Here is a 27,168-nt window from a genome sequence, read left to right as displayed (position 1 = left end):
ACCAAAAGCAGCTGGGCCTCAGGAAATGAACATTTTTCCTGTGTATTCACTCAAATGTCAGACTGCAAAATAAACACCCATCTCCAGGCCCCAGAAAACCTTGTTCGAATACAATTCTGCGTGTAAATTGGCTATAGATCCTCTTCCACTTGCAGCAGTCATCAGCCTACCATGCACGATGAAAGAGAGAAGGTAACCTGTAACTTGCCTGTGGGAAATCCTGCTAGGTATTTGCTGTATGTTAGTAGAAGGCGTGGTGCAGAACTCCGTAAGGCTAATGCTAAGAAACGCGCTGCTGCCACGGGGGCGAGAGTTCGGCTTTCGCCGTGGGGGTAGGTGAAAGGCCAGGGCCTTGTGTCCGAAGGGCAGGTTTGGACACCAGGCTGGGAGAGCTGTTGCGTTTCTGGGCCGTGAATGAAGCTGCAGTAGACGGGAAGGTGCTCTGCAAAGGCACGCTTGAAGGTTCATGGAAGTAGATGGAAAGAGTTGAGGGAGCCTTTCTGAGAATACTTTTTTACTCTTTAAAACCCACGTTGTGACTGTTCGTTTATTTTTTTAGGTGTCATGTGGCTTCCTTTGAGTTTCCTTTTATTTCTGGATTTTTCCCCACCCCCCCAGTCCAGGTGTAGGGATACACAAACTCTGGGACTTAGAGCAAATGGAGTATCTCTATCATGAATATTGTTCACGTTGCAATGTCTAACTTGTGTTTTAACATTAGTCTAGTTGTGTTTATTGTGTTCTGTGTCTGAGGATTTGACGATAAGGTCTTTATTGTACAGATAAATACACATTAAGTCAAAGGCATTGCATTATGGGTGCCTGCAGCCTTGGCTATGGTTACTCTTTGGAGAGGATCTACTGGGCTTTGGGCCCCAAAAGGAAGTGAAGGAATAGGAAAGCCTTCACACTGGAGATGCTAAGCCTGTAAAGAGCTGTTCACATCTGCAAAAAAAGGTTTAAAGTTGAGCTCAGCTCTGGTTTGTAGGATATACTCGCTGTTCTCAGTGGCGCATTTCTGCCCTGCGTTCTTCTTTTAAAGTATCCCAAGACTCCTACACTCCATAGTGTGCCAAAGCTACAAACCCGTTGTCAGCTGCTGAAGACCACGAGAGCTCCCCGGTGCCTGGGTCGCTCCTCTTGGGCACTGAGGCAGTAAGTAGCTCTTACCTGCTACACTGAATTAGGCCAAATTCCAGAAGGGAGGTAATGACTTGGCCTTTTTGCAGATGCAAGAAGGGTAAACATGGTTTAATTGTGATCCCTCCTCAACAGGATATTTTAAGGCTATCAAATACTGCTGGGGTGGCAAAACTCTCATGTCAAAACCCAGTTACTGATAATTTGTATCAAATAGAGTAAATTGATTAAGTTTAGGCAGAAGAGTAGGTCCGGTGTCCCAGTTTGTATACTTGGACTGCTGTCAATAGATGCAATTATTGGCAACTGTATTGGAGCACAATAATGTATTAAGGGACTAAAGCTGGGATAGGAGGAAACGCTGGGTAAATATGAACAGCGGTGTCTGGGAGCACAGAGCAGCTGTCTCCTTGTCAGTCAGGTCGCTGTGAGATGTTTTTTAAAGGCTTCAACTGTGTCTCTTGCCTTCTTAATCAAAACTAAAACCTCATTAAAACAGGTTATAATCTATGACTACTTAGGGATTTGTTAGGGCTGGGCAGGTTCAGTGTTGAACTTCCTCTTAGCAATGTAAAGGACGTCCTATTTTTCTAGCTGTTAGTTTTTCCAAGTGCAGGGAAAAAAAAAAGACTGTTACACATTGTGATTCGGGGTTTTTTGTGGACTAGTAAATTGACTTGGATACATATGTATAGGACTTTACAAAATTCAGGCAGTTAAAGCATTCAGGAAAAACAAAACTGAAACCGTTAAAATGTCATACGTGTGTGTCTCCTTGAATTGTCCATTTTATCTCCTTATGCATCTGACCTTTAGGGTCTTGCTTTGTTCCTAGTTTGCATGGGCTGCTGCGAAGTCCATTGTGAAGGCTGGGTAGTTGATCCTCATCTGGAGGCTTTCTAAACGCCGTGCTGCCCTAAGTTATTACTGTGAAAGAAGAAAAAGAGATGCCAGGAAACAGCCCAAAAAGGCAAACTCCTGTGAATTCTTTCAGGACTCTTGAGACTAAACCCAACAACTCCTCTGTGCTGCTCCCATCTCAGTATTTTTGCTGCAAAATTTCTTCAGCAATGCCTAGCTCCACTCCTTTGAAGGCCATGTGCTTGGATTAGGTTCGGGATTTTGGGGGTACTCAGCTAGAAGAGGGTTTTCTTTAAGTTGGGCCTGCTTTTGAGCGTAAAAGCTTTTTTACAGAGGATAAAATTTATTTGTTGATGTTTTCAAAGAATTCTGCTAAGGCTGGAACATTCAAAGATGATGGGGTTTAAATTTGGCTTCCCTTCTTTCTCGTCTTAACAGTGTTTGAAATGACTTTGTTTTTCCTTCCAAATAACAAACGATCCTTGTGACTGTAATTAACTACACCTTCCCCTCCCCTCCTTTTAAGGAGCTGCTTTCCCAGTAGCACAACGCTGCCAGGAACAGTGCTAGACCGCGGCACTGTTCTCTTCGGCGTCGGGCGGCCGGCTGTTCTTGGTGTTCCTCCTCTGCAGCGCCAGCGCTATGTCCAGTTCTCTCAGCTGCTTCAAGAAGCCCCGGTTTGGCAAGATGCATCGGTGTCTTGATACTTGCTCAATGGCATCCACCACTGTCATGTTCTTGTAAATCATCAGGTAAGCCAAGACCAGCGTGGCGGACCGGCTGCGACCCATGGCGCAGTGAACCAGAACCTTGTCTGCGGAAACAGAGAGAGACGGTGCGGAGGTCACGCTGGGTAATTTCTTTCTTTGACACTGAAGGTTTGGCGCTTTGGCGGCCCTTACCAGTGCTTTACAGGTGGGGAAACCAAAGCTGTAAGTCTTACTGTAGTAACTGAACGCCCTCTACGTTGGAGATCACCCGTTTAATCCTAAACCAGGTGTCTTCAAGTTCATCTTTGAGCAGAGGCTGCAGAGAAGGCCTGGGGGCTGCAGCCTTGCATTAAGTGACATAGCAAGCCCTGCTGCGGTCTAATCTTGCGGGCCTCGCCAGCAGCGTGCATGCAATTCTGTGTTTGGGCACAATGACCAAAGCACAAGGGCGGGGAGGGTTTGGTATGCTATCGAAACATCCTTCCGTGAGGATAAATGGGGTGTACGGAGGCGCCTTTCTCAATACTACCAGCTAGACACACAAGTTAACTGAATTCTATTTTTGTTCTGACAATAATGTCCTTCAAGATCTAGATCACAGCACTTTATGCCCAGATACTTCACCTGTAAATCGTACCTAATTGTAGGGGGTTTTTTTAAGGCTCAGTGATGTTTGGTGGGTTTTTTTGAGGGCAGAGGATAAGAAGGACCGTAGAAGTTCCTAAGCATGTAACCAGGGGGATAGAAAGAAACCACCTCTGAAACGGGAGAAAAGCTTCACAAACCTCTGGCTAGTCGCCCTTTGCCTGTCGCGTTGAATGAAAGTAACGTTCCCCCCCCACGCCGCCTCTGTTTCGTATGACCACCTCCCTGCAGTAGTGGCCTGTCTCGGATACCGTGAATGCGGAGTCTCTGCTAATAGTTCTCAGTTCTGAATAAACGTGCCGCAAGGTTGAGCTTTGTGACACGGCTTGGTTTAACTTTGGACTTCCAGAGGCGGAGAGTCCTTGGGTTCAGGTACTAGCAAGGGTGTGAGCCAAAGTGGAACCTTCCCCGTTCGCTGCGTCTGGGGGGTGGAGGAGGAGAACAGTACGTGGGTTCAGGTCTGACTGACAGGTTTTGAAACACTTCAAAAGATTTCCCGAAATGATTCGGAGCCCTTGGGGGGGTCTCACAAAGGGCTGAGCTGCTGAAGGAAGTAGATTTGGAGCACTCTGTAACACCCTGCTAAGCTGAATTGCCACAGGAAAAAAAAAAAAAGGAGTCCTATCAGGGCCAATAATAGTTTATCTCTGTTAGCTGTGCCTAGTGAGAAGTGTTGGGTGCAAAGCCATGACTCCTGCTGATTAACTCCTTTGCTTCCAGGCACAAGAGAATGGCTTGGCACTGGTAGCATTGCCGTGTAACGGATGCATCAGGAACTGCCAACACTAGAGGATTAATGGTTACAGTCTGCATCCTAATCCCAGCAGATAGTCTTAGAGGCATCTTGGCAAAATTCCAGTCTCTCTGATAACTAAAAGTGCCTCTTCCTCTCCTGGAAAATGATAATCCCTTCTATTATTACTGCAAATATTTGAAACGGATGAAAACTCTCATTTGTTCGGCCCTTCATGCTTCACTTTAGAGCTTCCCACCTTGTAAATGGGTTGCTGTTGAGGTGATAAAATACATGATAGGACAAGGAAGGCTTTGCTTTATGTGGGTGGCAAATGCAGGGGATCTAGGAGAAAACATACAGTTATTTTATTGCGTTAACAAAGGCAAAAAATGGCCGTACAATTTTCTGAAATGCCTCCTGGTTGTAGGAAAATGAAGGCTGTCCTTTCCTGCGTGTGAATATCCAAGATCTGACTGCCTCCGGCAGCTAAATGCAGGCCATGTCCCTGTTGTACTATTTCATAGTCTCTTCAGTTCTGACGCAAGGACCAGTCTGAACCCTCTCTCTGCTCTTGCGGTGTTTGATTCTGACCGCTGACATCCTTCAAGGTGTGGCTGAAGGCAAAAAGTGAGTGCACAGAGCCAGAGGTCTGCTGAGTGGTGACAGGTCCCCAAACTATTTCGGTCACTTGGCTTGGGCTTGTGTTTCTTGAAAATCTGTCTAGATGCGGCACTCCCTGTCCGGAGGCAGATGGAGTGGTGAATGGTCAAGTGTCTTGGGTCTTTGTATCGGTCTCATGTTCTCACGTTGCTTTTATCTCAGTCTTTGGTGTATTTTTTCCCATGACATCTTCACATGAAAAAAAATTATATTCCCCTCTACGTTCTGAGGAACTAAGACTCCAAGGGAATGAGTACTAAATCTGTAGCATAGAAGGGAACTTAAAAACCTCTTAAAATAATGTCTTCCTTTCAGGTTAATCAGGCCTCACTGGTATAAATTTTAAGCTTGTCCTGCATGTTTTGGGAAGCCTTCATGCACAGCTGAATGACAGCACGAATAATCATGAACAGTTCAAGTCTGCCTCTAAAACTTACTCTAACTGAGCTACTTCTACTGTTCTGAAGTCCATCTGCCCATGCTTAAAGCCTGCAAATACTGCTCTGATCAGGGAGTTTCTTCACTGTCACAAAAATTTTCAAGGTTAAGTGAGAATTACTGTGTTAGAACTGTGTTTTGGCAGCAACCAAATTGCCAAGCTTTCTGGCCTGTTGCAGAAAGAGAAGTTTCTTCATTTGCCCGACAACTTACTTGAACAGGTTGTATTGAGCAGCTTCCCAGCAAAAAGCATTGCGTGAAGACGTCTATTCAATGAATTTGATCGCTTGGCCGGCTGAAGGTCATTCCCCAAACAATGCAGATTCATTAATACATACATTCTGGTCACACAGGTTGAAACTTTCGTCTTTTCCCCTCCTTTTCCCTCTCTTCGCATTTGCTCAGTTCTAATGCAAAGTAGCAAACGAGCGTGATGGTGTTACTGATCAGAAGTATTTAGCACCAGATGCTCAAGTCCCGTGTTACAACCACTGGAGATAAGTACTTGGTTACTTACTCTACAGTCAGGTTTAGGAACCTGGGATGCTATTTGTCAGGCAGGAAGATGCACGCAGATAGTCCTTTCGTGAGGCACTAGGAATATGAAGCACCTTTCCATACTACATACGCATTCACCAATAATGCGTTTATGTTGCTGGAGGAGAGCACTAGTTACTTGCCTCTAGTCTTTTCTCCTGTAAGTGTAAAAGGCATCAGTCTAGTCTAACTTCTGGAGTCGTTCTGTTCTGTAAATGTGCATTGGAACACTATTGTCGTGCATTCAACCTCAGTCTCTTCGTGGCCAAGCGTGTGCCCCTTTACGCGTATCTTTGGGGTGGGAGATGTACGTTGAGTGTACTTTTCCCTCATGAGAAAGTTAAGAGCTTGCTCTTTTTCTTCATGAGTGTTACAGTAATTATTTTATTGGTCTCCGTCAGAAAAGACCGTAGCTATCTTGTTTAAAAACCGTGTGACGGTGGCAGGCAGCGCGCAGCTAGAGAAGCCATTGCAGTTGATAGTATCTGCTTAAGTGCAGGTGGCTTCTTTGTTTTGTCAAAGCTCATCCAGTCACTCCTTGATGTGATCCTGTGTTTCAGTGCTGGACTGGTGCTTGATACTGTCTCGGAACTTCCTGGACTTTGATGTGGTTTTGAAACGAAAAGGTTGATGCTTCCCCCCCCCCAATTCTTCCCTGCCTCAATATTTATTGGGATGCAAGTGTGTTTTCTAGCCTTGCTGCTTCCCTTGGGCTCAATTCCTTATTCCGTGCAGCAGATGAAGGTGTTGGGGGAACAGGAGGGTGACGGGAGCGTGGGAGCCTGCATTTCTTATTTCAGCTACTCCAGTCTGATCCCGACCTCTGGCCTCCAGCCATGGCTAGACAGGGATGCGCGTTAGTTATCCGCTCCTTCCCAAAGGCACTGCTTCAGATGGGCTTTTTTGAAATGCCAGGTACCTTTCTTCACAAGCAAGTAAGCTCCTGAAGCAGGTTCTCCTGCTATTAGGACTTTGATTTTTAAAACTGAACTGCTTTCAAGACTTTCTCCTGAACAAGGGAAGGGACTGTTGCTGTAGACTGTGCTTGCTGAAAGGGCAAAATTGTAAAGACCTGCCTGGCTACTGGGGGCAAGCCGGGTAGTAGCTGGCTACAGCTGAGCTAAACAGCCAAGAACAGAAGCTGACACGAGGCTGGAAACTTGATATGTGACCCTCTGATATTAAGGTCTTTGTAGGTCAGCAGGAAAGTCTTCTCAGCTGGTTTCTGGTAAAATATCCTGTAGAGATTTAAAAAAAAAAAAGGCATGTGGGGGGAAGGAGTAGGAGTAACATTGAGAGCCAGTGTGAGGCCTAGGCTGTAGCACTTCACATCAGTGGAAAGCTTTCTGATAGAACACTGCTGGAGGTCAGCAAATAATGAATTGTAGTAATCAAGCTGAGAAATTACAAAGGGTTTAATGAAATATTTCTAGATCTCTGCTGTCAGAGTTGTTTCGCTCCCCTGCTGCTTCGAATATGGCAGAAGATAAATCTGTTACAGCTTGGGGTGGATCTGATGGCCAGGTAGGAAGGTGGTTTTTATATTTGTAGAGTGAATCTAATGCTGCAGACTGGCAGCATGGAACCTCTGCAGAGTGCTCATGTTCCACTCTCACCGCGGTGCAACCAATATTCATTAAACCTTTCCTAATAGGGACTAATCTGAGGAAAAGACAGCTAATTCATGGAACCTGTGCAATGTCTGATTGTCTCTGATGTGTTTATGAAGGAGTCAAATCCCCAACAAAAAACCTCTATCAGACAGAAGACCTTAATGCCAGCTGTGATGCGGACTTTGATAATAGTGCTTGGTAAGGGGCTTTCGGGCTGGTACTAGCTCTGCCATGAGAAAGGTCCTAGTTACATCACTGCCTTCTCTTAAACCAGTTCCGTGCTACGAGTTTCATATTCTCTGTTAAGCTGTATTGGGCTTGGTTCGTTCCCACAAAGCTGAATGCTGTGGAACTGTGCTTATAATCAGATGGAGTAAATACTATACTGTTTTTAACCATTTTCAGCATCCTCCTTACTTCTTTCATCCTGAAGTGCATTATCAATGAATTTAGAAGCTGAATAAAAGAACTGGCTGAGCTTGAAAGTGGGGAGATCGTCTGCTTCCACTCCATGGTACTCCACAGTCATGTCGTGATAGTATTCCGGTCCCGTGTCCACGTTCCGCTGACCGTGGGCCGCATTGAGGATGTGGGTGAAGCCTGCTTTCTCAAGGCTGTAGCGATCTAAGGCAGTTTTCCTGTTAAAACAAGAGCTGTGATGTAAGTGAAGAAGCTTCTTAGCCAGCAAGACAGGAAATAAAAAAATTCTCTGATTTGGTACGTTCCAAATGTTAATGAAACTGATAATGCTTCAAAAGCGCATCATTTACCATTGTAAAGATCTTAAGATACCGTCATTCAGAGCAAATGATTTTTCTGGATTTCATAACTACCTCTCCCAGGTCCTTAGAGCACCCTGAAAATGAATTTATTTTCCTGGCACCTTTGTAATGTAGGCAATACTGGCTTCTATCCATCTTGTACAAGAAGAAACTTGAGATACAGAAAGAAATAGAATAAATTATTTAAAGTCATAAAAGCAAATCAGTGGCAGAACTTGAAATAGGACCCATGAATGCTGCTTTCCCCTTCTGTCCCATCAATTGGTACTGCCAAACTAATAAAAAAGTCGTGGGTATGTGAGTAGTAAGATAATCTGGGAATCAAAAAGAAGCTTTTCATCCCTAAAAGAAGGTACTGAGGTTTTTTTCTCCTTTTCTGTTTTTAAAAATACAAATAATTTCGAAAATCACCCTCCTGTGGTCACAGCTCCCTATCAGGTTTACTTTTACTGTCACATTTGGTTAAACCAGACATCTAAAGCAAAAAGGACTAGATATGGCAATTGGATATTAGCCTTCTGTGAAAGCTGGAAGTCATATATTTAGCTCAGTATTCTAATTTGTTCTTGTCCTCTCTTCCTTTGGACAGGGGAAGTCGGATAAGAGAGGAAATCCTAGATTTTTGTGTGCCGATACCCTCTCTAAGTGCTTGCCAGCAGCCTGAAATTCCTCACACAGTGCAGAGTTTGTGGACGGGTGTGTAAAAACTTTTTTGCTCCATTACAGAAAGGTTTTAATTTTGGAAAGTTTTGTTCTGGAAAAGCTGTCAAGTTTCATTAGTGCCTAGGAAAAGCAGTGAGCTTTTTACAAAAAATTTGCAGAGGCTTTTTTCTGTTACTGTATTTTCACGTAACTACTGCTGCTGTGAATGAATTGGTGCATGATGTGAAAGAGCTTTTTTCAACCAAAAGTACCTCTCTCTGTGAACGTTGCCTGAACATTTCAATGTGTGAACGCAGCTGCTGTCGCCCAGGGAGCTACCTGTTGTGTTTCGTAATTCTAGTGATGGCAGCTCAGAATGGCTTGAAGTTGACCCCACCTTCCCGGCCTCCGTCACAGTCAAAATCCCCCTCTGTGTGGCCAAGAACCCAGGGATTAGAGCATTTAACTGGGATGTGGATACTGAAGGTCTTACCTGTGCTCTTTCTGATTCAAATTAAACTCAGGGTATAACTGGCTGTTCTGAGTAGACCTTTCTCCCTGCAGAAATTCCTTTCTGGTCAGGCATGATAATGTCTTGACTTTACTGGCATCTTTGCTATGAAATAATGTCCTAACTCCCCTATGCGATGATTTAAAAACTAAGTAAAAACTCGGGTTAATGTGGTGATGCCTGTCTAAGCTCAGTTGACTCCGGAGGACAGAGAAGCAGCAGCATCTTGCTGCTAGTGCTGTGACTTGCCACCTTCGCCTCAGGTTAAGTAATGCTCGCTTTTTCCCATTGTATTCTTGTTGCAGTGATTGACCTAGAAAGATGTTTCTTTTTCTCCCTCCCTTTAGACGGCTCATGCCTTAGGATTCTCTTCGGGTGGGTATGCTCCATACGCTTTGCTAGCAAAGGCACTTCAGTTCTGGACTGAACTGGAGGATGAACTGAAGGAACATAAGGATGACCAGTACTTAAAAAGCAGATTAAATGTCCTGGCTGAAGAGTAAAGGTGCGGTGGTTGCAAAGAGCAGAACTCTTAGTTTTGATGTGCCTGAGGTGAATTACAGATTCTGCTTTCAAATTAAGTCTTGCTTTGTCTTGCCTCCCTGATGCTGGGATAGAGAAAATACATTTTCCATTCACCAGACTTGGTCCAAAACATCTGTCCAACAAACCGTGGAAGGCTGATGGTTTCAGGGCAGAGATCTGGGCTCAACTAGAACCCCTGCAAGTGCTGAATAGCAAGTAGGACCTCAGTGGAAAAACAGAAGTTTTGATGGACTGTGGTACTACCAAACTTAGGTTTCTGCAAGCACTGCTCAGGCTAATAAATAGCATTTTGGAGGAAGAGATGCAGTTGTTCCAACAAGGACAGTGTCAATAGGTCACATGACAGTCATTAACATCTGACACTTGCATTCATCTGAAATCCAATTTTCCTGTTTCCTTGATCAGGTTTTCAAGAGATTGCCTTTTGACACAGTGGGTGCCTCTGTTGCATTTGTGTGATGGGCACACTTACAGCCTTGCTCTGTGTCTCAGGAGTTCACGTTTAAGTGTTCAGCGGCCCCAGTATTCCCGTAGGTATTCACAAGATGGGATGCTGTCGTTCACGAACTGCACAAGCAGTCGGCTCAGTGTGGCCCAGCTCCTGGGAACTTCCCCCTCCACTTCCCAGTCTTACCTCTAGCTGCGTACTGTGAATTTGAGGCCCGGGATAAAATAATCCTCCTCCTTTTTATTTAAATAAAGGCAAGGCAGTTAGGTGTTCATTTTGCATCACAGTTTGCACCAGCATTGCCTGGTCCTTAGCCTGGTGGGGTTTGGGGAGATGCACACTGTTACTCTGTTGGCTCGCTCTGTTTCCCGTGGCTTGGGCTGGAAGGGGAATGAGAAGCAGCAATGGATCAACTTTGAATGCTGTTGGAAAGAGCCCATCATAAACGCACAGATGTAACTAAATAATCTTCCGTGAAATCTCTTCTTTTTGAAGTAAGTCGTAAGTGTACCAAGGAAATACTCACAGGGTTATCTACTCCGCTCTTCTGGGCACTGAAGAATTTGTACTGTTTTCCTCAATGCTTGGAATACGCTGATTTTAAAACGTTAGCTGCTTTTTAATTACGCTTGATATATAAACTGATTCAGCAATATCATTTTGGACTGAGTGTAACCTTGCCCAGTATAATCTTTTTCTTTATAATATGGATGCACATTTTCTTCTTTCTGCTGACGTTGCTAATCCAGACGACTTCTGGAAAATGAATGCTCAGTGTTGAGCACTCAAATCTGTTAAGATCTCCACATTTTCACTGGAATAGCTACTCGGCCTGTGCTGCGTGCAGGTGTTTGTAGAACCTGTTAGCTGAACCAAGACGTAAAACATTTGCCCTGGCTGAGCGGGGCAGGGTCAGTGCAGGTCCTGTGGGTCTGTGGCACAATCTGCAGGCTGAGCTATTGCACGTCGTCTGTAAAGAGGACGTCGGGCACCTTCCTTCCAGCAGATACCCTGGACAATATTAGCTATGGAAAGCTTTTCCTAAGGTTTCTAATACATGTTGTGTGGAGACCTGAGAAAACAGTGACTGCGCAATACAGAATAGCGCTCACTGGACTGCAAGAGGTACCTGCCTTGGGCTTTACCATCTGCATCCTTTGAAGAAAGCTGAAGTGACACTTACTCTCTGTCAAGAGCAAGAGTGCTCAGTTCCAAACTTGACAGGGAGATTAGGAAGCACTTTCCCTCTTTCTCCTTTCTCTCCATCCCCCTGGTCTTGCAGTTGAAAATTATGTTTTCATAAAAGATCCTCTACAGTTCTTCAAAAAAATTTCCTCTTTTTTTTTTTTTTCTCATAAAACCTTTCCCCAGGAGCTAGGCAGGCAGCGCAGTTGGACCACCGCTTGTCATACTGACACGGGACTGCCTGCCTTTTCGCTCCCGTCAGCTGCCTTCTCACCTTGCCCGTTGATCATGAATACTGCTGGGCAGGGTGGCCTGTGCTGAGCCTCCGACACCGCCGTAGTGCAGGCGGTTAAACCTGAGGTCACGCTGCGTCTGTGGCACGCTGGTTGCTGGTTAACAGAGAGAAGAAACAGGCTGTTAAGCCCTCAGCTGGGGGGACCCATATGCCTTGAATGGAAATGTTGCTGCGCCCCTCGACGCATTTACTTGGCCTGGCTTTGGCCATCAGCGAACTCCAGCTTTGTGTGAAGGACTAGTTTGCTTTCCAGCCTCAAGTGAATCTAGTGTAGATGTTGTTGTGGAAGCACCCCTCATTATCTGTTTACTTTAATCAGAGCCTCATTTTTTGTGTGTTTCATCGTGCATGCTACCCCTGGTTATGTCCCATGGGGAACGCTTTTGGTTTCCCCGTGCAGTTTTTGCAGTTTTTACCAATGCCTGAGGTATCGGTATTTTAGATGAAAGGAAGGAATAAATCAAGCATAAATATCTGCAAATATCTGATTGGTTGAGGTGACTAAGAGCATAGGATCGTTCAGGGGTGTATGAATCATATACTTCACTGCAGGATTTATAACTCTTATTTCTAGTTCACTTTCAGCTAGGAATGGCACAGATTCTTTTTCCCTTGCAATTGGCTCACTACCAGAGATTAATAGTCAAGCTAACAATATTCCTCTTTTTCCCTCCTATGAGGCCAGGCTGGGAGAGTCGGGGTTGTTCAGCTGGAGAAGAGAAGACTGCAGGGAGACCTTATTGCAGCCTTCCAGTACCTGAAGGGGTACAAGAAAGCTGGAGAGGGACTTTTCACATGGGCATGTAGGGATAGGACAAGGGGTGATGGCTTTAAGCTGAAAGAGGGTAGATTTAGATTAGATACAAGGAAGAAATTCTTCACTGTGAGGGTGGTGAGGTGCTGGCACAGGCTGCCCAGGGAAGATGTGGCTGCCCCATCCCTGGCAGTGCTCAAGGCCAGGTTCGATGGGGCTTTGAGCAGCCTGGTCAGTGGAAGATGTCCCTGCCCAAACCATTCTGACTCTATGACATTTTAACTATTAAAAAAAACATGTATTTTTAAGAAAAAGCTGAGTGCTTTGCTGAATCAGTCCCTGCATTTACTGAAGGAACAGATAGGCTCATAAACATGTTTTTAAAGTTCTGAGGCACGGGGGAGTACTTTGATAAGGGAATGCCATCTAAATGGTGAAAATTGGAGATAAAATCACTTCCACATAGGGATATATTGATAGTAACAGACTGTCACCAAGAGGGAGAACTGACCTAAACAAAAACGTCATCCATTTTCAGATGGTTCCCAAAAGACTATTTGCATGTCCTGGGTTGTGCAAGGGCAGCAAAAGGGCTTGTTGAAGACTTTAACTGTGCCTGCTGTCAGTTTTAAAGCTCAGATTCATGGGATTAAAAGCAAGTGCTGTAGCAAACTCTGCCGCCTTCTGGAAGCAGCAGTGTAAGTAGACATAAGGTGAATGAAAATCCTTCCTTTCAAGTCGCTGTCTCCAGCGTACCAAATCCCTCCTCTCTCTTTTCAAAAATACTCTCATAACAAGCTGAGCCCCCAGCTGCTTTCACCAGGAAGATGCCCAAACCAGTGGGGCTGGAAGAGAGGGAAAAGCAATTGGCAGGCACTGCAGCCTGCACCTCCACATCAAGTATTAAGTCTATTAAAAGCAGCTAACCAAAGGGAAGAGAAGACAGCTCGTGATGGCGACCAAGTGCATCTAAAGGAAGGGAAGTAATCCTCCAAAAGGCCGCCGGAGGGTGTGGGCAGAGCGGCTCCCTCCACAGGTAAGCCAGCACCTCCAGCTGGTGTGGTCAACCAGGCAGCTCGAAGTAGAGCCAATCCTCCTAAGCTTCGTTGCGAAGGCTGAGCAATGCAAACGTGTTTCAGTGTAGACTGTTAAAGCTACCGATTGATGTGACCCAGATTGACAAAACACAAGGAGATCTGAGGCAACATGTTACTAGAAGAGGAATCGTGTCTCTCGAATTCTCCTTTTTCTTAAACACTGAAGGAAGGCTTGATGCAGGATGATAATTTACCAGATGGTCAGTGTCAGAGAGAAGCTTCCTCAATATAGGCAATACTGGTGCTTTCTTAAGAAAATCTGGCAGTTTTCTCTCTTTCTCTCCTTGAGGAGAGATGTTGAGAATTTCCAATAATACTGACCCAATTTCCTTTGGTAACTCCAGCACGAGGGAATCTAGAGATCCTGTAGCGTTGTATTCCCTTTTCCTTCTGAGGTGTTGCTCCGTTTCTGTGGATACCTCCTGTTCAGTGTGAATTAGAAGAATTTTTAGGTACCACTGAAAATACTGAACAGGATCTTCATAATATGTGGTAGAAAAAGAGTTAGTCCATTTTCCTCTAGCCTAAAACAGCGGATGTTGTTTTTGTAAGTGATACAGCCTAGGTACAGGAAACATCTCTGCTTTCTGTACAGCAAAGGCATCAAGCACTGTGATGTAGCCAGTCAGTTCCCAGTCTTGCCTTCAGTTGCTCACCAAGTGTTAGAGATCACCTGTAGACAGAGGTGGTGTGTGGGGAAGCGTTACTGGGCTTGGAAGCCGTTGCTGCGTTAGGAGGTTTATGGTCCGGTGTTACAGATCTGATTTTCTGGATTGTTAAACTGCTGTTACAATTGGCGGAGTCTCGTACTAATGGAGTTGAAACTATGTCCTCAGGAGTGTTGTTACAATCTAAATCTGCACATGCTCCTATTTTTGTATGATTAATACTGGTGTAGATCCGAGGAGTTCATAATGCTAAACAGTGGGAGGTAACTATTTGCTACCCTCAGTGAGTCCCGTCTGTTTTCTTCTAGATCAGTATAAATTGTCTTTCTACTTAGTCACTTGGAAAAAGCCGCCCTGTATTGTTGTTCTGGAGCAAGGGAAGAGGTGACAATAAGTTCGGTTAGGTATATATCTGAAGTTTAGTTATATATTTTAATTATCATATACTCCCATCTAGGTCTGAGTTACTCACGTGTCTTGTTGAACCTGCCCTGTGTTGGTTCCCAAGACCATGAGCCCGGGGGCTCTAGTGGGACAAACACAGACCATATCTTTCTTGAAGTGCAAGCTCAGTTCAGCTGCTTATCCAGAAAAAATATTTTTCATTTTTAACCTGTAAGGAATTAGACTCCAGACTCCTTTTCCTTGGGATGTAGTTTGAGAACACAGAAAGACCTGAAATTATGATCAGGCCTTAGATCCTAATGAGAGCTAGAGGATGGTTAAGAGGAAAACAAAATCTTGGGAGGCCTTTGTCTTCAGCTAAAATATGCTTTGAAATTCAGAGACGTGGAACTATGAAGATCAGTGGTTGTTTTTATTACCTGAGATGAAGAGCTGTAAGGAGAAACTAAAAGCTGCGTAGCTGGCAGAGATTTTCCATGTGATTGCGGTGAACCAAGCAGGCTTGGGATTAGCCAGTAAAACTGCCCATGGAAGTAACCTGGTGACCAGTGAAAGAAAGAGGCAAGACAAAGCTGCTTTCTGTCCCTTTAGAAGGCTTCTGGATGTAAGGAGGATACATGCAAGCACTAATCCTGGTAGCAGATGAATCAAAATCTTGGCAAAGCATGTTTTATTCCTATCACTGGGCTGTCTCCCGCAAGTTCCAGTGTCTAGTCTTTAAAAGTCCTTGGAACTTGATGGAGGAAAATTTCAATTGGAGCAGAACACAGCATGTTATATTTTGAGGCTTTGATTATTCAGGGCCTGACAGGCTCCTGGAGATTTCATTGCCTCTGGGCAACATCTGCAGCAAAGCCTTGTAACAAAAGGATTGAGTGGCCTCACAGGGCTCCTTGATAGCCTGTATTGCATTAGAAGGAAGATGTGGTTACGTAGTCAGGGTAATTAATTAGCATTTCCATAAGCAGTCACAAGTCCTGTTAACCTTGTAAATGCAGGAGGCAGGAATCAAGCACAGATGTGAAGGCTCTGAAGATAAACTCTGCGTGTGTGTTCACTTGATTTTGTTGATGAGCTCCACTAAATTCTTTCAAGATCAACCTTAATTTAGCATGGCTAAGGATGCAAAAACACCCAACATCTGTTCACGTCTCCATGGCAGCTCTTTGGCGACCAGTGCTACAGCAAGATCTTAAAATAAAACAATGCAAAAACCCCTGCCACACTGAAGGGGGGAAGCTGTTGGTCAGCAGTAAGATGTGGAGCTGGCTGAGGAAAGATACAGAGGTGCCTGGACTTTGCCTGCTTCAGATCACGTTTCAGCTCTGGTAGTGAAAGCTGCATCTTGCCTGCAGCCCGGTTCTGTCTGGGGTTTCTGCTACTGGTTGTCACATTTGCCCGTATCTGGCTGACCAGTGGGTCTCTTGCAGGGAGCCTCTTTTTCTGGTGAAGTTTTACTTCTGTTGACCCCCCACTGGCTGCCCACTTTTCTCCTTCTCTGTTGGCTTTCTCATTCTTTTGTCTGGGTCGTGTGGGGGACTTCTTTCCCCTTGAAGCACAGTTGCTTTTCCTCCTGACTTAAGACCTGTCCGCTGCAGAAATAAGTGTAAGTGGGTGTAGCTCCAAGTACCTCTCAAGTGTCTTGTTCTGTTCCTCTGGTTGGTTTGTACAGTGCAGGTTCATATTGTACTCAGAGTTGAGCCTCCTACCATTTATTAAATACAAGGTGTAACAGGTCACTGCTACGGGAATGGTGGCATGAAAGTCAGTGGCTGGTGTCCTGGGCTTAGAGGCTGGCTGTCCAAAGGCCCGTTGTCTCGTTAGATCCCTTTGCTCAGAGGGCAGAGCTGTAGCTTCGTCACAGAGTTAAGAGAGAAATTCATTCAGAATAATTCTGCTGGTGATTTTTGAACACTGAAGTAGGCAATAAATGCCAGAAGAGGCTGTTCTTTACACAGAACCTTAAGTTAGAAATATCTGAGAAGAGGGGCAGGGTAAGATGGGAAGAGGACAACTCAACCCCCCTTTCCTTTGTTGCCGAGTTGTTTGGCCAGGCTCTTCCCACGGCTTAAAACAATTTCCACCTCCCCTCCCAGTCTCCAAACGTGGGAGACCCAGCTTGGTTAAAGCCCAGAGCTCTGTGTGTCTTTCTGTTGCCTCTGGCGCCGCAGAAGTAATTGGTTGATGATATTGGGAGTCGTGTAACTTTCAAGGCTGTATATCTTTCCTCTTTTATAAGCTGGCAACAGATGAATTTTAGGACCTTTTAAAGAAATTATTGAGAACTTTGCAGCCAGTGGGGCTCCTGCTTGTGCCTTATAGTGATGATGTAAAAGAAATGTCATGTTAGCACAGGGTGTGGAGGAAAATGGGAAGGGGACCAGTAATGCCTGAGGGGTAAGAAAAGGTCCCTTGCTCTGCTGAGGGGTCAGGTTGGGGGATTTTCTGGTGGCATGTCTCCCTGCTGCAGCAGTCATCTCTGCTTGTCAGAATAGGCTGTTTCTAGCTTAGTCCTGGGCTCAGCAGAGCTAAGTCTGTTTTGTGGGTTTGGTGGCTGTTTTTTTCTTCCAAATCACACTTGGTCTGATCAGAGAGACACATCTCTGTAGCTTTGTCTTCCATGGGTTTCTGTCTGTTTTAATCTCTTGAGCAATTTGGAAATGCAGAGTACTCCATGTGCACAAGCACAGCCTTGGAAATGCAGAAATACTACTGAGGGTTGAGCTGTCTCTTCAGTCACCTCTCAAGAATTACATTTTAGGCTTAAGCCAACCTAAGCTGTGGTCCTACACATCTAGGCCATGCTTTTCTGTCAGTGTAACTGTGGCAGGACTTTCACTCAGCAATAAATGACAAATTCCTCCTTGAAATGAGACATTTAAAAATAGATCATGACTAGCTTCAGCCTCTGCATCCTACGCTGATGCCACAACTGCTCCTGTTAGTCAAGCTTTAACAGTAGACCCTGCTGCACTTACCCAGCACTTGCTTGAAGCAGCAGCAACCAACGCTGTGTGCCTGTATCTGCAAGGGCCATGGCAGGCTCCGATTGCTCTGCTGAACTCTGGCATCTGTCACTAAGCTCATCAGATCACATCACCACTGCTAAATACTAGTGAATGGGTAGGGGGAGGAAAGAAACACCCCGCTTTGTTGGTGAGCTGTACTTGGTACAGCTTAGTCATCCCCTATGTAGAGGAGATGCACTACGTACACTTACTCATCCGCTATGTATAGGTACTATGTACACACTTACTCATCTCCTATGTAGAGGTTGGGCCAGACTTCGTTGACGTGAGTGTACTTCGGGCATCCTTTCCAGAAGAGTCGCTCCAATTCAAATGCACCTGGGGTACAGTAATCCTCATCAGGATCTACTTTAATTGCTCTGTATGCATTTTTCTTCCCAGCGTTCAAACCTGCTGATGACATCTTGTCCGTGGATTAGTGTGCTCAGGATGTGCAAGAATCTGGAACGCAACCAAAAGGGAACGTTAAGCACAAAGCAAGCGAGTTCTGCTCCGGTTGTGGGACACTGGGAGCGGCACTGGCCAGGTGTGACTGGGCATGGTGTGAGACAGAGGTACCTGCTCTGTGGCAGATGCAGAGTCACACCTGGATTTCTGCCTCCCTTGAAGTAGGTGAGGAATACCTTGCTGGACGAGCTCACCAGCAGCGGGAACAAAAGCAAAAGGTTTGTGATCACCAAAGTTTGGTCTCTGCTAGGAACTTGTTTCCTAGAAAATCCACTGGAGTCCCATTGAGAGGACAAGGGGGGTGGACACAGGCTGGTCTTGGGGAGATTCGCATTGGACACGAGAGGAAAATTTTTCACAGTGAGGGCAGTCACCATTGGAATAATCTCCACAGGGAAGGGGTCGACTCGGCCACGTTGGACACCTTTAAGAGTCGGCTGGACAGGGTGCTGGGCCATCTTGTCTAGACTGGGCTCTGCCTAGAAAGGTTGGACTAGATGATCCCTGAGGTCCCTCCCAGCCTGGGATTCTGTGATTAATCATCAATCTCCTAAAGGCTTCTCCTTTATGTGATTTTCAGCAACTCAGGGGAATTAGAAGTGTCCATTCCAGTGAATGCTGGGTGTACGTTTCTACTCTTTCAAGATCTTAACGCAGCCCTGCACGCTGAACCTCGTAGGCTGTTTCCAGGAATGGGAGGTTGCCTTTCAGCAGCACCACTGACTGACTGACAAAATACCTTTTTAGCCAGGATGGCCTCGAGGATTTCCTTCTTTTCAGGTTCGCTCTTTTCTTTAACCTAGATGCATACATGCCAAGTGGGTAGGAAGAAGCACTGATGAACGTAGAGTATAGAAGGGAGCAATGGAGCAATGCTATCCTTTAGCTAAAATCAGAGTATTACTCATGTTGCCCTTTGCCTGGCCATGTTGTCAGAGCTGTGTTGCTGAGAACAGACACCCTTTATGTCCTGTGTGTTTGAGCTACCTGCTAGTATTGAATCCTTTGGTGACAGCTCTACACATCTCGTGACGCTCCAGATTTGCTACTGTTTGCTGTGATTTCTTCAGCTGCTGTCCTGATTTAGACTTTCCCCTGTAGAGTTTGCCTCCCTCGGCTGTAGAGTCAACAGTTACAGCCCAGTTAGGTGGTCTCCCTCCTCCCCCTGCTTCCCAAGGCTGTGCCTTACTCAGGAGCTCGGCAATGACCCCACGAGCAGCGGGAGCTCAAAGGGCAGTGTAAAGTTTTCACAGAGCTGGTGAGTGATGTTAAAGGCCAGAGACTAACTTTAGTCTCAACGCCTCCCTCATCCATTCCTTTATGAAGACTCTGCCTTAGGACATGGCGGGTAACTATACATTTGCAAGGATACTCTTTGTCTCTTGGACAGGTGCTTTTTTTGCATCCATGTTTAGCTTTCCTAATCCCCGGCAGCTGAAGCATCTCAGGTAAAAGCCCGGTGAAATACACGTGACGCAGAAGCCCGTGCACCAGCAGCAACCGTAGCAGCTGCTGCAGGTGCAGTACAGCTGCAAGAGTGCGGTGCTGCGCTGCTTAGCTCAGGTGTGGCACTGCCCTCTGGTATCACCGTGCATGCAGTGTCGGTGTGTTTAGCTCAAGGGGTTTTCAGATTATTTATTTTAATTTTTTGATTACTTGAAGAAAATTTTGCAGGCGGGGAGCTAAGGTACAGTGCACCCGTGTATTCTCGGTAAAGAAGAAACAAGGGAGTGGTTGCCAAGGGGTGAAGGTGCACTGAGAGCTCTTCGGCCCAGATTAACAGTACTGGAACTTGCACAGTACCAGACAAATACTCATGTCATAGACCCAGGCACAACATCAGAGGGTTATTGTGAGGGACGTGGGTGTTGTAATGTCTCCTTCGGTTTTCTTCTGTGGATTTGCACATTTCTGAAGGCAAAGCACATTTTGTTCTGCAAGTTGTCAGCAGGAAGTTAAACTGCTCACGCAGCTGATCTTTACACTACAGCAAACCTCTAGGAATGCCTGGTCTCCTATTTACCCTGTTGCCAGCTGTCACTTTACCATCTTCCTCTCTTGTACTCTGAAAACAAGTTTCCCTTTCTCCCCTGTTGCCAGCCTTCTGCCGCAGACGCTCTTGTCTGCTCCATCTCCGTGTTGGGTCTGTCTTGTTTCTCCTGCCGGACGTCTCAGGGCAGTGGTGGCTCCTGTCTCTCATCCCCTTGAAGGGAGAAGTTGAACCTTGCAGTTCTGCAGGAGACTTGTAATGAGAAGGGGTGGAGTTGGGCGTGATCTTATGAAGTGTGCGGGTACAGCCTGCCAAAAAATCAACCTTTTTTGCAGGCAACAAATCCTGTAGTGGCTCCCACGATTTTTTGCGTTGGCCGCTGGTGACGTTTGTGTCCTTTTAATTACAAAAATCTGGCTAGTGCCTTCGTGCAGCTGTTGTAGAGCTCTCCTGCAAGCAGGATGACCATTTTTCACTGACATCCTGCGTACCCATGAGGTTTGTTTCCTCAGTTTGGGCTCTTTTGTGCCTGTCATGTTCTGTTTCTCTGCAAATCTTGAAAAAGCCAAATGATTCCTGTTTTCCTACACCAAAGCTAGGCAAGATTGTGGAGTCGGTTTTTGTTTGGCATGTATACACCTTTGTTCAAAAATTGGCTTGCTTTCACTGGCAAGGGGATCTATCTTCCAGCCAAGCTTCCTAAAACGTGATGATGATGTTTAGCTAAGTGGTCCTCTGTTGAGATTTGTAAAGGGCTCCGAGAATTCCAGCTTCTGGCAAATTTACCTTGGGCTTGGTCTTGCGTGCCTCTGAGTAGCACCAAGTCCCGACTCTGTGCCCCCAGTGCCGTTCCCTCGTTGAGCCTTTCTCCCTCGCGTGCCAGAGCTATGCTAATTCTACATGCAGACTCAACAGTGTAGATAATGTCAGACTGTCAGAGATACAAATCACTTTGGGAGTGAATAGGCTGTTATCTAGAACTTGATAAGAACTGCTGTTTGTCTAGTAAGGAATTATCCTAACTGAGAGCCTGCTGCCTTGATGCTGAAGGACTGACTCTGCTTTTATTCACGGCTTCATAAAATGGGAGGGGAGGAAATGAAGGGAAGAAGAGAAAGCAATGTAATCAATAATCCCACTCGGTGGCCACGGCGCGTTGATTGGTCACACCAGTAGTCCTGCTTGTAGAGTGCAGACCTCAAAACAGGGCAATTACGTCTGCAAGTGATCGTTTGAGGTACTGTAACACCGGCTCAGTTTTAAGCTTGGCTAGCACTCAGAAAGTTAGACCTTTGCTGAGAAATACTCGTTTCTGTCTGTCCTGGGAAGCCGTGTGCTCCCTGAACTTTTAAGTAAGCTATGTTCTTTTATGCCTTGCCAATGTTATCTGCTGCAGGGATTTTTAAATTGAATTAAAGCACAGGAAAGCATCAGTTGAAATTCCTCTAATAAAATATGTATTTCAGATTTGACTGTAGACTAAGTAAGAAGCAACAGAGTTTAACTAGGAGGAGGGGAAGGTGGGGGAAAGGGCCTAGTTTACTACTTGAGCTCTGGAATTAATTGCCATGAAGCATTTGGTTGCAGGGAGAAAGACAGAAAGGCTTGTTTCTTTCCAGGAACCAAAGATGTCCGACCTCATCTCTTCCCAACTGTTCTGTGTGCCCCAAACGGAGCTGAGGGAGGACTGTTCCCTACACCTGCCCTCTCAGATTAAAAATTGAAAAGTGGATCGGATGGTGGGTTTGGGGTTTTTTTGGAGGTTGTTCTTATGCTGCTGTGGATATAAGGATGACCGTCTATATAGGGATGACTGCCTAGCAGGAGCCCAGGCAGGGAAAGCTCAGTTTTCTTTTGCGGACCTCTGGGGAGGGGAGCAGGGTGTTTACCTGGCATGGTTGGATGGCAGACAGATTGCGGGGTTACCCCTGCACAGGCTCGTTGGAGCAGTCCCCCACCCCTTGCGGTGCTTCGTTTGGGCTAAAATGCTTTGTCTTATAGACTAGTTCGTGCAGGCTGAACGATGCACCGGTGCAGCTTTCCTGTACCAGCTTGGCAATCGCTTCGTGGCACGGCCCTGTGCTGGGGACACGCAGCCCCGGATGGGAAAGCTCTCTGGAGTAGGGACAGTCCTCACGCCCTTTGCATAAGGGGCTCTGCACCCTGCTTGCTCCTGGACGTGCAGCTCCAGCAACAGGACAGCCTGTCTTATTTCACGGGGGAGGGATGAAGAGGAGTCAGCTAGCAGGAGCTGCCGTTGCCCCAGAGAGGTTCTCCTCGGCAGGAAGGTCTGAGCCCAGTCTCGGGGCGTAGCGAGGGATGGAGCCCTGCCGCCGGGGCCAGGAGTTCCCTTCCAGCGGGGCAGGGCGACCTGCGGCTCGTCCCACTCGCCCCGTGCCCAAGCCACGGCTCGCTCTTGCTCCCTGCTGCGCTACGCCGAGGCCAGGCTTTGCGGGCGGCTGGGACCTTCCCGTCCCCTCTCTGCGCCCACCCCGCGGTGGCTGGGCAGCAGCCGGGCGCCAGGTGCCCCCACTGGGGCCACGCTCCGGTGCTCAAGCCTGCGGGATGCTGTCTGCTAAGCCTGACGGTCTGCGGGATCCGCGTCTCGACCCGGCGGGTGACCGTAGCTCCTAACTGCCGGCGCTCACCCATTATGCTGTCACGGACTTCAGTCCTTATCAGAACAAGGATGATAAAAATTCAGTCATCTGCATTTTTATGCCCTAATCTTTCTCTTCATAAATAAGGCCAAACTGCACGTTATCTAATGAATTTTATTTGTTAATCACTTGGATGGCTGGAATATTTCTCCCCCTTGGGTTATACATATATAAATGAAAATATTGTTAGTGATTTCACAAAATGGTAATTCAAAATAATGGGGAGTTAATCCTCTTTTCATTAGTGAGCCACTTCAGGACATACACTGTGGCAAATTATACTGCGTTTTAAGTCGTTCTTGAGTGCTGTGCACTAGAAAAAAAAAATTAAACTATTTTTGCATTGATAGAAGTAATTGTGTGGCTAATTTGGATAAGCAGCATGCATTAGGCACAGCGAAGGAATCTCTTCTTTATGTTCACTATCCTCTCTACAGCTGCCAAATGGAATTTCTTATAGAGTTCTTTAGCTTTTTAAAATTTTATTTCTAACAAAACAGGGAGGGAGGGAAGAAAGTGCAAGGGATTTAAAAAAAAAAAAAAAAAAAGGGGAAAACCTACCAGTCTATCTGCTGTTTAATTCAGAGAGTGAACACAGTCTAGTGGCTGGAGCGGTGATACGGCAGTGAAAGACTTCCTTTCTGCACCTTGTTCTGAGTCCCTTGAACTACTCAAATTAACCCAAAATTTCAGGAAAGCCCTGGGAATTCACAGAACATAATGGCCCATTTTCAAATTTGTTCAATTGGAGGGATGTGCCACCCCTGCCCCAAAATCTGTAGGGGGTTTGTTAATGCTTTTTAGAAACATTAGAAACGTCAGTCATGAGCTCCACAGCTTCGTAATCCCACAGATGGGGGGAGGAGCTGAGGTTCATATCTAGAGGTGGACGTCAGAGCTTCGGCGGTGGTGTGTGCGTTTCTAACGCTGGCTTTCCAGATGTGGTGGAAGTTTCTGAGTACTTTGAGTCTGAAAGCTATAAGTCATTATCTACATAACAAAATACTATGTTTCTTAATATTTTTGGCTCAATGTGCTGTGTATAAAGATGCCAAACAACTTGGCAAGATTTATGCCTGGGAGTTAGGATCTAAGTCAGCTGCAGAGATGTTTTCTTTTTTAAATGAAAGAAAAAAAGACAGAAGCAGACACATATAGAAGAGGATTGCATTTGCCTTTGTCGTCTGCAAGGCCCTACGTACCCCCTCCCATTCTTTTCTGCGCCCCTCCCTGCCGCGGGGGGGTCCTGCCCCGCTGCGGTTGCCCCAGGCCCGCGCGCTCCGGCTGCCAATGTGTAGCTGTGTTTGCGCGCCCGAAGCTATGGATGCTCAGTAAGGTCAGAGCCCGATGGCGCTGGTGTGCAGCGAGAGGGGCTAGGCAAATAAGGGGTGGGAAGGAAAATGGAGACGGAAGACAATTTTCTTCACTCTTTCCTTCAGAAGGAACAACTGCAATCCTGTTAGCTGTTCTGTCCTGCCCGACACGGGCACAGGGCTTCCTTGCCTTAATGCCTGCTTCAGTCCATATTTATGTAGCAGAACAGTTTAAATTCTTTACCACCCCTGTTTCCTGCCCTTGGGAGTTCTCCCAGCCCATGTGACATCAGTCACCTGTGCTAGTGGGGCTTTTGATGCTGGATTTATTAAATTTAATTTGGAGTACACAAGCGTACCAGCCTTGGTTTTGTACTCAGAGTTGTCTAAAAGCTACTTGTCCCTGAGAATACCAACCAATTGCAAATTCTTCTGGTTTAGCTGGGAATGAAAAGTTTCCAGCATCCAGCAAACACCTAAATATATAACCTATTTGTAAATGTGGAGGCAGATTTCGATCTTATTCCTGTTTGAAGAATTTAGGATTTTGCTTCCTACCTCTTCCCTTATGAGAGCTCTGAAAAAGGAGCGGAGCTATGAAAGCTTAAGTTTTTTTTTCAAGATGCCAAGGGAGGGAAAGAAATTAACCCAAGCAGGCTATCTGTCTGTCAGCTCTGGGCCTTTCATGAGAAGTAGTGACATTTCCAGTAGACCTTATGCCCACACCAGGGCAGCAGGAGATAACATGGTACCCTTGAAATTAGTAGGTGGTTTGACCCTCAAGCCTGGAGACTTGAATTTATCTACTGCCATGAACAGTAAATTTGAAAGAACAATAAAGTAGAGAAAAAGCGCCTGTAATTATGACTAAGAAATAATTTTTGTGCATGAAGTGCTTGTTATTGAGAAATAATCCCCATTTTCTTTTCTGATGTTGTATGGAGAGGTGACTTGTTTGACTGTGTTTATTTATCAGGTGGAATTCAACATCACTGAAATCAGAGGACATGTATCTTCCATGGGGTCCAAACCTGAGACCTTCCTGGCTTCCGGACAACTGCAAAAATAATGCTTTTGTTTTTATTTACTACTTTCTGTTTAATAACTATCTTAGATAAGACCTTTGTGGAGAAACAGCGACTGTAACAAGCGTGTGCAAGTACCTGGGAGAAGGTAAGGACAGAGAATGCCCATTCTCCTACGCTTTCTAAAAACTGTGCAAAAGGCTTGAATCCAGGTTAGTAATCTGTCCCCAGGCCAGCACTGTCTCGGTGCCGAAGGGAGACAAAAATCAGATCTAAGGACTGAGGGTCTTCAGAAGTAGTGAGGGAGGATCTATTGAGCAAGTGCCTGAATTCTTAAGAAATGTTTTGTTCTTCCATTTCCAGCCAGCATGCCAGGTACATACCTCCCTTCAGGGTGAAAAAGTACTTATCCTGCTCGAGTATGACTAAGCAGAGGGCTGTTTTATAAACTGGAAAGTTCTCCTTGCAGAAGCCAAGGCACATGCTGTCTGGAGCACAGTGTTTGCACTTGGGAGGAGGGTAAACAGCGCTTTGGTTTCTAAGTGTTTCGTGACTCGAGGTACATCAGTTGAGCTGAGAGCTGGTTAGCTGCAGTAGCAAAAGCTGGCTTTGTTGAATGATTTAACTAAACGAATTTAAAATGGTGCTCCTTGATATGCCGTCCCCGTGACATTTTGCTCGGGCCCCCAGTGCTGGCAGTAGCCGTGCCGAGCTGCGTGCTTTCCTGTGTGACCTGGCCTGCCGCGCCCCAGGGTACTGCAGTGAGGTACGGTGCTGCAAACGTTCCTCGGGTGGCTTTTTCCCCTAATACTAGACAAAAAAAAAATTGATTTTGTACAAATACTTCTTGGGAGGGAGGAGGAGTAAGTCCTTCAAAAAAATTGTTCTCTAAAAGAGCCCCAAAACAACTAATCAGTGTGTTGCACATCCAAAACTGCAAATCCCCAGGGTACCTGCAGTGTACTTAGGTGAAGAATAATACAATCCTGTGTTCCTTAGTCCTGTCCTTGTCTTCACCAAGAGCTGTCATTCACTTCAGTTCGTTTATTTCGCCCCTGCATTCTTATACTTGAAGCGTTCAGGGACTGTAAAATAGTTCATCTAATGCATTTGTCTTTAAGGAGTTTAAAACCAGAAGTATCATAGCCTCGATGCAGTTATTTCCCAGACCCTCCTGCTGTGAATATTCATAACTAACCAGCTCTTTCAATGGATTTCTAAGCCACGACTTTTTAAAAACTTATTTTTTCCCTCATTCTTTATTGTTGACTGAACTGGTTAATTTAAAGCAGATTAAGCTGAGAATTCATTAAATATTATGAGTGTGCCCAAAGAAACTTAAAACGTGGCATCATCTGAGAGAACCTCTTCACTGTGAGGGTGGCAAGGTGCTGGCACAGGCTGTGGCTGCCCCATCCCAGGGAGGGTGGAACATCCCTTCCAGCCCAAACCGTTCTATGAATTATAATTCAATTGGAAAAGTTAGATTTGACTAGAGGGTGGAGCAATAATCAAAGAATAAGTAAAACATTAAGGGAGAGATGTTACAAAAGCTTGAAAATTTGCCTTTTTATTCCTAACTTTAAACATTTAAATTGAAATTATCTCTAAGATAAATAGAGTTCTGGCACCTCGTTTTCTATTTTATAAAGTCATTTCTGTAACACAACCAATTTAAAAAAAAAAAAAGATAAATTATACTTTCAGAACCTGTTTGACTCTGCAATAGTTTTAAGCTGGTTCCCCCCTCTGCCCCCGCAACAAGTTTATGAAGTTATCAGTTACCTTAGGAAGTTTGCTAGCCCTCAGTCCTCTCCCTGGTGTACTAAACTCAGTTATAACAGGAAGAAAAGGAGCACAAGAAGTACAGCAGAAAACATACGTTGCTTAGCCTTACCTGTAAGCTTAGGTGGGTGCTCTAGGTAGCTGGGTCCTGCGAAGTGCAGCAGAACGATAAAAGAAATCTTACTCACTTTGCAACTAGAGCCTATTTTTAGAGGAGGATTTGCTGACTCTGACCTTGAGTGCTAC

General features: G+C 45.6%; 1 protein-coding gene across 2 annotated transcripts; it reads right to left on the bottom strand.

Annotated features, from left to right (window-relative positions):
• Positions 1–1,795: 1,795 nt before the first annotated feature.
• Positions 1,796–27,168, bottom strand: DUSP29 (dual specificity phosphatase 29). 2 transcript variants are annotated; one of them, XM_064465003.1, is made up of 4 exons: positions 27,035–27,168; positions 17,930–18,143; positions 7,758–7,978; positions 1,796–2,815 (listed from the first exon to the last, which is right to left on the bottom strand). In XM_064465003.1, exons 2-4 carry the CDS (start codon positions 18,103–18,105, stop codon positions 2,568–2,570), a joined length of 645 nt encoding a protein of 214 aa, XP_064321073.1. In that variant the 5' UTR covers positions 18,106–18,143; positions 27,035–27,168; the 3' UTR covers positions 1,796–2,567. The 2 variants fall into 2 exon arrangements, with proteins under 2 accessions (XP_064321073.1, XP_064321074.1); XM_064465004.1 differs by lacking the exons at positions 17,930–18,143; positions 27,035–27,168 and adding an exon at positions 17,652–17,725.

This window comes from Phalacrocorax carbo, chromosome 13, assembly GCF_963921805.1.
Source record: "Phalacrocorax carbo chromosome 13, bPhaCar2.1, whole genome shotgun sequence".
In the NCBI taxonomy this organism is placed as follows: domain Eukaryota; kingdom Metazoa; phylum Chordata; class Aves; order Suliformes; family Phalacrocoracidae; genus Phalacrocorax; species Phalacrocorax carbo.
The sequence above is the reverse complement of the archived record's forward strand: the minus strand, read 5'-3'. Positions and strand labels throughout refer to the sequence as shown.